Source organism: Thalia democratica, chromosome 2 (genome assembly GCF_965202585.1).
Source record: "Thalia democratica chromosome 2, ktThaDemo2.hap1.1, whole genome shotgun sequence".
NCBI classification, from domain to species: Eukaryota; Metazoa; Chordata; class Thaliacea; order Salpida; family Salpidae; genus Thalia; species Thalia democratica.
The window spans coordinates 23,681,863-23,690,938 of NC_139166.1; the positions used below are offsets into that span (position 1 = coordinate 23,681,863).

General features: G+C 25.1%; 1 protein-coding gene across 2 annotated transcripts; it reads left to right on the forward strand.

Annotated features, from left to right (window-relative positions):
* The first annotated feature begins 805 nt into the window (after nucleotides 1-805).
* LOC145829656 (uncharacterized) lies at nucleotides 806-8,661 on the forward strand. Of its 2 annotated transcripts, none has more exons than XM_082937507.1 (8): nucleotides 806-860; nucleotides 3,672-3,766; nucleotides 4,090-4,206; nucleotides 4,550-4,615; nucleotides 4,927-5,016; nucleotides 5,343-5,609; nucleotides 7,769-7,874; nucleotides 8,124-8,661. In XM_082937507.1, the coding sequence occupies exons 1-8, from the start codon at nucleotides 845-847 to the stop codon at nucleotides 8,219-8,221; spliced, it is 855 nt and encodes a 284-aa protein (XP_082793633.1). In that variant the 5' UTR covers nucleotides 806-844; the 3' UTR covers nucleotides 8,222-8,661. The 2 variants fall into 2 exon arrangements, with proteins under 2 accessions (XP_082793633.1, XP_082793634.1); XM_082937508.1 differs by lacking the exon at nucleotides 806-860 and adding an exon at nucleotides 884-908.
* Nucleotides 8,662-9,076: the final 415 nt, after the last annotated feature.

Here is a 9,076-nt window from a genome sequence, read left to right on the forward strand (position 1 = left end):
ATAACATGTCAACCAAATACTTTGGTAAGTTAACCTTTATTTCAAAATGTTTACAAAACTTACACTAAAACTTCAAGTCGTATTTGCTTTTAATAAATTACACTGAAATATAATAGATAAAAACATCTAGCTTGAACGCTTAGAAAGTTTGTTCGTTATGTAAATGTAAACAAATAAAAATTTGATATCGTAGTTAATACACATACATTTCTTGTATATCTTATAAAGGTAATGAGATTAATTTGAAAACCATTTAACTTAAATAAATTTAACTAACTAGTAAAATATACGTTTAAACAAATTGTAGGCAGTAATTTATTTACGCATTAAACATTTAGAATTAGTTAATTCGAATCGAAATAAGGCAAACTGAAGAAAAAAAAAGTTTCCGTCGTTAAAGAGTGATTCGACTATATAAAGTATTTAATTCTTACTTTTTTATACTTTGAATAAGTTTACTTATTAGAAGTGTAAAGTAAGTTTAAAACAAGAGTTTTAGTTATACTTTTGAGAAAATATTAACTTTATGACTCTTAACAGACGTTTGCATTAATCAAAGTTATTTAAAATGTTTATTCGAAGTTACCACAACTCAATGAAATAAATACTCATATGAATAAGATCAACTCCAACCAAAAAACACATATAAACCACTTTAGAATTTGTAGAAAAATCAAAAACACGAGTTTCTGGAACCGCACCAACACAATGACACGCTAATGCACTTGAAAGTTGCGGAACATTTCACTTACCGCGTTTTTAATCGGCCGACGACAGCCAGCTTAGAGAGTACAAAAGTAAAATCAACAGAAGGCGCACGGATCAAAGGAACTCAAAAGGGTGAATGCGAGTAATTGTTGGTGAGAAGATTAAGTTTTGAAAAGTTGTATGAGTTTGAGACAATTTGTGTAAGAAATATTTTATTGCTTGATGTATCTTAACTAATTTTTCTTATTGTACTTAATTTGAAAAAACAAAACGAATAAGCTGAAGAATTGAAGAACTTTTCAACCAAAAGGTAGCACTATTTTACAAAATAAACTATGACTGTTGTATTTAAAAGCCACAAGGTATTCATTGTGCATACTTGAGTTATGTTTATCTTTGCCACACACACTTTTTTTGTTAGAGCTGAGAAATATTAACCGCTTTCACAACATTGGCGAGTGATTTCACACTGAAAAATTAAAAGAAATGCTGAAAGTTTGTTGTTGTTTTGTCGGAGACAGTTTTATTTTCTAGTTGTTAATTTTAAGGCTTCCGTTTGTTCAACAAAATAAGTTTTATATTGTTAGCAGTTAAGAAAAAATGTTTTTTTCTATTGATGTCAGTTTGAGGGTTAACTTAACTAACAATAAAATTAAGTCAAAACGATTTTTTCATTGATGTATTATAAAATAAAATATAAAACAATTTTTAAAGTTGAAAATTGGCGTATTATAAAACTTTTCGAAACCAAAAATTCTATTGATTGCTTAATTTCTTAGTACAAATAAAGTCCTCGTTTTTTTTGAAGCTTAAAAGTGGTTTTTTTTTTTAGCTAGAGTAAATTTCAGTTTTGATATAGTTTGACTAATGAACCTTACATTTTGAATAAAGAAATATTTCAAAGCAATAAAGTTTTTAAACTTATTATATATATTTTTCAATATTAAGATTATGTTTATAGTAATTTAACTTTTTTATTCTTTTTCCAAAAAAAATAAGTGTGAAACATTTAATTCAATTAACAGAATAAACTTAATCTATTTGAATTTATCTTTCAATATAGTTCTATTCTAACCAAATAATGCTTAATAACAAATTTATTAAAAAAATTAATTTTTTTTCTTAATAGTAATTAGTATTGAAGTTATTTTATGTATACAATTTTCAACTAGGAAAAAGGAAACTTAATAACGTCTTGTTAACTTAGTAATTTCAGTGTTCAGTATGTGTTTGTTTAAAGTATATTAATGATTGTTATAGAGTTCTTTTTTTTTTTTCTACAAAAGCTTGTTATTACATTAGTATAAAGGGTACTTATTAAAAACCATACTTAAGTTAGTTTCTCAAATCAAAGCTTCGTTCAGCTAAACGTAAATTTTAAGATTGTAAATTCAGACTGTGTAGTTTTAATAAATGCTGCTACGCTTGGTTAGAACTCACAAGTTTTGTATAAGTCTGACAGCTGATTATTTACAACATAAACAATTTATCAAAATAAATTGTTTCTTAACAATACGTATTGTTTAAACATTCTAAGTAACTTACAGTAAGCATACACAACTAAACTTTATTACTTTAAAGTCACAACTAAAAAGTGTTATGTTAACTTTATGTTAAATAAATTACCTCAGTTAACATCGATAAATTTTTTTTTACTAATTGTTTTAATAATGTTTTATATGATAAAATTTCGTATTTTGTTTTCTTAAAAGTAAACACTTGACTATCTATATGGCTGATATACCAGATTTGTTACGTACTTCTTAAATAAAATGAGCCTTATATTTTCATAGACACGCTTTACAAAGGCAGAGTTTTGCTTGTGACATAAAACTTTAATAATGTTGTAACAAGCGAACAATAACAACTTTTTGTAACAAATTTTACACCACAAACTTACTATGGGTCAGTTGACAACTTGATTAGCTGATTAAAAAAAAAAAAACATTAAAAAAAAAGTTAAAGTAAGTTCAGTTCCGACTTTTAAAACACTTCCTAATAACGCTACTGAAACACCTTATGCTTTTGTAAACCGGTAGTCGGTCAAAACGACGGTCAATTTGTACAAATGAATTAGTCGCGCTCTTCTTCTTATAACAATGCTACAACGTATCATTAATTCATGTTCGAGCGCTGTAGGAAGTCAGTTTTATTATTCTGCTCGTGTTGTGAAATCAAGTGAGCTTAGAAAGACAAATTAAACATTGATATCTCGCCAAGAACCCATTCATGTGAAGTGAAGCAAATTATGTCTTGTACAATGAAAAAAAGTATTTTAAGTGTTGTACATTCTCGTAATTCTATCATTCTTTTAGAGTAAATAACAACTTAAGTAACGTAGTAAGACAATTTTTTTTTCAATATTTTTTCTAATTGTTAATACATTTAGTTAAAAGATAGTGTTAATTACATGTTTTAATTGAAGTTAAGTTTTACCACTTAATTAGTTTTGAAAGTTTAACTTACTAAGAAACTGAAATTTATTGAAGTCTTAAAAACTTTGTTTATTTTAAAGATAAGAAGTATTTCTATGTAGGCTAAATCAATTTAATAAGACATTTTACGTCGAACAAAGTAGTTAAATAAATTTTATTATAATAACGTTTTCTTTATATATTTAAAAAAAAAATTTATTTTATTTTTATTCTACAAAAAAAAATAAATATTTACCTTAATTTTGTTTTGTTTTAAGAAATATTTTTTTTAAATTAAAAACTTTTGATTTCATATTTATCACGTTGACATTTAATCTTTTACGTTTTATAGCACCCCTACGTGAGCGAATTTCTTTACGCTTACTTAAACATTCAAAAGTTTTTATAGCTTTCCAATAACAACCTTCTTTATATTAAAGTGTTTGAATAAAGTTGAACTTTTTTCCAATGTGTTCTTAAGGCTTCTTAATCATTTTTTTTGGTAATGTTGTTTATACATTTAGATAACTAGAGTTGTCTGTATTTTAGTGTACGAAACGAAAATGGCTTGCTTAATATCGAATAGAGATGAGGAAATTATGAACATAAGTGACAATAGAAGGAACAAGTTCAGAAGACTTGATGTAAGAAATGATAAATAAATAAATTAGCTACAAAAACCAATTAGTTTTTATCGCAAAAAATAAAATATATTTATCTAAAGAAATTTAAATATTAAGGTTTAAAGCACAAGACTTCAATAATCTTATTTGTTCAGGCAAATCAATATGCAGATTAAAGTAAGACGAACTGCTTGTGAGTAAAATTAGACTTATAAAAATAATGGCTTCGTAGTTTTTACAACTCTATAGAACTTTGATAAAGAGTCTTAAAATATTTTTACTTAAATTAAACATACTAGTTTTCATACTTTTAAATAAAAAATTATTTGGATATATATTTTCAGAAAGCAGGTAGTTTAACGACAAAGTTAGCATTTTGCTGTGTGTTTTTGGGTGTCTGCTCAGTACCATACTTTTGCCATGACTTTTCATTTTGGGTTGGCTGGTCAGAGTCCATTTATGTTAGTTGTTTTTTTTTTACTTTTCACGGTATTTATTGAATATGTTGATAAAATACTAAATAAGCAAACAAAATATTTTAGATTTATCAAATATTTGAAGTATTAATTTAACGTTAAACTTTTTTGAAAAGGTTTTTTAGTAGCTTACCGTAAAATAATCAATTAAATTTGTATGCTAACTGAAATAACTACGAATCAAATTTTAGTCGAAAGCACAATAAAATAAGCTTAAAAGAGATATTTATTAAGCTATACCCTTAAAAAATAAAAAATAAAATTAGTAACTTATATGATTGCTTAAAATTAATTAAACATAACCAGCAGTTTTGATTGTTTTTTATAGATAATGATTGTTGGTTCGTTTGCAATTTGTGCGGGGAAGCAACCTTATCCGCTGCCTAAATGTCAAGTCTGTTTAAAAGTTTTAGTTTATTGTTTATTTGTCACTGTGTATAAAGCTAAACATCTTTGTTTCAAATAATTTGCACCGTTTAGAAAATTAGTTTTATATAGAAATGAAAAATTTTAGTATTTTAGTTGTTTAGATAATTATATCTTTCATCTGAAACTATATTGTCTAGACTAAAAATTATGATATTTTTCTTCTAGTTTAAACCTTGAAGTTAATCAATTAGTTTTTCTATGTTTTCGTAATTTACTTTAAAAATTCTAATATATACTTCACAATGAACATCTTAAACACCTTTTGATAATTTTCAGCTTACAACGCATATAGTGTTGGCGTGTCTTGCAATTTTGGCTGAAATAATATCAATGACCTATGCTGTTTTTCAACTTGTTTTTACTGAGGTCAGTTGAAAAAAAAATCTATATTATTACACTTAAACTTTGCATTATTTTATGGTTACTAATACAGTTCAATAATTTTTTTTAGATATATAAAGATGTCAGTTTAATTACTTTATTAATATACTATATTTTGTCAAAAATCGTGAAAAACATAATAAAACTGTAAAATCTAAAGCTATAAAAGTTTAAGAGACATTTTTTTAATACAACTGTAACGAAGTTTAATAATGCTGGTAATTAATAGACCAATTTAAATTTAAAGAGAAAACATTTTATGTTTAAGACATACTTGTGTACTACTTATAACCATAAGCATCTCTAAACAGAAGGAAAGCAGCAAAGACGCCAACACTCAAGGAGGCGGCCAACCGACGGTAACCGTGGAAACCACAAAAGCCCTGACGCCCGCGCACCTGGTCGACGACATCGAGTGCCGGTCGGTCCCGCAGATGGACGGAATCCTGCGACCGATACCCGAAGGTTACCAGCCCGTCGTCTTCGTCACCATATTCATCAACGTGCTCAACTTGTCCCTGCTCGTGTTCTCCGTGGCCCTCTCCGTCAGAATACTCAGAACCGAAATGGACTCCATAGTGAGTTGACTGGATTGAAATCGCTTGCAGTTTATTTTAAATATTTTTATACTGATAAAATGCTGTTTTAGAACTTTGGCGAGAAATAAAAAAATGCATTTTTTGTGAAATTACTCGCAGCTTTTGTAGCTTGTCCCTGTATTTTTACTAAATACGTTTCTTAATGATGCAATCGCTAACAAGCTGCTATTTTGAGCTTGCATATCAAAAGCTTTGCTTATAAAGTTAATATTTTGCATTAACTAGTACAAAGAAAAAAAAACGTTTGTTAATTTCTCACACCAAATTACCAACAATTTCTAAATTCTATTTCTTTTTTGTTGCTTAATTGTTTACAATATTCAAAAGTGGTGCAACAAGTTACGTTATATAAGAACTTTATACTAAAACTGCTTGTAGCTTGCTTTTACTTTTTGTCAGATATTTTGCTGCTTATATAGGTTATGCTTATTATTATACAAAGTCAACTTATTGCTAGTTTCATCACTTCTTAGATCTTTTTGATACTAAAAATATACATAGTAAGTATCTTCATAATTTAGTGTGGAATCTAAAAAATTTGCTATTTTTTGCTTGCATATAAAAAGCTTTGCTTTAAATATATGTTTTAATCATATTCTAGTTTTTCATGAAATTTTCAAAATTTGCTACCCAATTTTAATTTGAAACGTTATAAAAATTATTTTTTTAGTTTACTAATTTTTGGTGTTTATCTATTCATAACCGCTGTTAACATTTTGTTTTGATAGAATATTTTTTGTAATACTTTTTTGTATGTTTTTCACTTTAAGTATAAAAAGAACGTTTAATAGTTTAAATTTATAAATACAAAAAACAAACTATTTATGATTAAATATGAAAAAATTTACTACTTATGTTTTATTCAAATGATTACAATCTATAGTACTTAGGATTTCAACATTAACCTTTTTTTTTCTTAGGAAAACACAAAAACTAAACAAAAATTCAATCAAGATAAACGTTTTTTAAATCAAGCTTATTTTTATTAGTTAAACTTTCTAAAGGATTTAAACATACGTTAAACCAGGCAATTCAAGTGATAAAAGTTATAAAAAAAAGTTTTAAATTTAATTGGATACTTTAGAAAAACAGTCCTAAAATTAAGTTGTTATCAAAATTTTTATAGCAAACAATTATATAGTTTCATAAAATTTTATGAATGTTTAAAAAACTTAAACATTTTCAATCTATAAACATATATAAACATAAAGTCAAAAAGTGCAATAATGTATTAACAAGTTATGTTGTTTATCAATAAATTAAAAACTAAAAAATTCCTGCTAGATTCTTGTGTTGAAAGCAATAGGTTAAGTAAACAAACTACTTACTATGGAAAAATTGTTTTTTTTTTAGTTTTACTTTTAGTTTTTAATTTAACACTTACATAAAATAAATAGTGAAAACAATGACTTGGTTTTAAGTTTTATTTAAACAACATACGCTAGAATAATTCATCTATGGATGATTCACAAAGTTTATCTAGAGATAAATTAAAACAATTTTATATAAAGACTTTGCGTAATTTTGCATAGCAATAACTAGCTATTTCTATAATGATGTTGGATTTAGTTTAGAAGAAAAGTAAAAATCTTTAAATAGCAAACAATAATAAACAAATAAAAAAGTACTCGTAAAAACAAAAGTAAAATAGTACTAAACAAGTTATATTGCCTTTATAGTTTTATTTACTTAATAACAATTTATAGTGCTAAGTTAATAGCTTTTCCTTGTTGATATTTAAATTACCAAAACTTATTTTAATTTACCAAGTTGCTGCAAAACTACTTTGTTAAATCTTTGTCTTAAACAATAATAACTGTTTTGTTTCAAACATAACTAACCTTTTTAATTTGTAAGCATAGCAGTAAAAAAATAAGTGTTTGTTTTATTGTTACTTTTTTATAATAACAAAATTTTTACATTTAAACTAATTAAAATTACAAGTATTTATTAAAATCAAGTAGTTGGTGTGTAAAATGTTTTTGAAATTCTATTGAAGTATTTAAAAATCCACAACAAAAACCTATAAAAAAATCTTCAACATTTTAACTTAAAAAACAAAGCAAAAATAAATGTTATAGATTAAAATAAAATAAATTTGCGGATGTATTTGAAAACTTTTCTAAATATAAACAAAGGATGAAGAAGGAGAAATAGATATAGAAGATAGACCACCTTCATTGCAACAAATACTGCAACAATTAATTGAGAAAAACAACAGTGAAGATAATAAAACTATAAATGGTAGTTTGTTCTCTATTAAAAAATATTGAGTTATAGTATTTATTTTTTTTTCTAACTGTTTGAAATATTTAGTTTTTGATAAATTTTTAAAGTTCTTAGGAATGTTCGTTAAACTTAATAAAAAAAAATAATAAAAAAAAACAAAGAAAAAAACTAAACCACGTTTTACACGAATTCACACTTAGCACATTTGTAAGTGTTTACTTAACAAAAGTACACAATTTATTGTTAAAATGTATTTTTAAACAGATATTTTGAAGAACTACGACTTTGCATCAAAGAAAGAAGATAAAACACAAAAACGACAACGGAGAAGTATAAGAGACGTTTTCAATTTCTGCCAATAAAGTCAAACAAGTAATCTGCATATTTTTCAATGATTAGAAAAACATTTATATACACTTTTATGAAGTCCTTTGTTTTACTGTTCTAACTGCTAGTAGTTTTATTTTTTATTATCTACTTCTGTTGTGCTAAATAAGAACAAAATTATAGAATGCGCAATTCAAACATTTCCAAAAGTTAATAAAAATATTTTACGTGTTTCCATATATAAATGTTTAAATGTATAGAACTTAGTATTAGTTTGTAGTTTAATTTAAATTTTTGATATAACTAAAAAGAGTATACAAAAGTTCAATGTTTTTGTTGTAAAAAAAAAACTCTAATTAATTGTCTTACACAAAGCTGTAAATATAAAAGAATTTGTTCACACTCTTTATTGTTCGTTATAAATTAGCATTTGTAAAAAGCCATTCCATATATTTTTAGCCTTATATAGTTTTAACACTGCTTTTTTTAACTTTCAAACTCAAATATTAACTACATTTTTTACTTTTTCTTCTTAAAAAGGTATTTCTTCAAAATTTACTCGATGAAATTGTATTTTTCTATTTTTGTAAATTTTTCAACTTTTTTTTTATCACTATTTTTACTTATTTGCATACTTTTAATTTTTACTATTTTCTTATTAGCAATTTTTATGCTTACTGCGGACAAAAAAGTCATAATATACGTAATATGACGAACTATTTGTGTTTAATATAGATTTTAACTTTAAAGTTCAATAGTATGTAAAATAAAAATATTGCAAACAATTTATTACCATATATTTATTTTTTATTTTTTGTTAGTTACTGTAGTGTGCATTTCATAAGTTTAAAAAATAGGTTTAAACATAGACAGTTCTTTTTTTTTTTTAC

Excerpts from the sequence above, each read along its gene's own strand:
- LOC145829656 (XM_082937507.1), top strand. Across the intron at positions 4,207-4,549 it reads GCTGGTCAGAGTCCATTTAT|ATAATGATTGTTGGTTCGTT; the intron begins GTTAGTTGTTTT and ends TGTTTTTTATAG. Across the intron at positions 4,616-4,926 it reads ATCCGCTGCCTAAATGTCAA|CTTACAACGCATATAGTGTT; the intron begins GTCTGTTTAAAA and ends GATAATTTTCAG.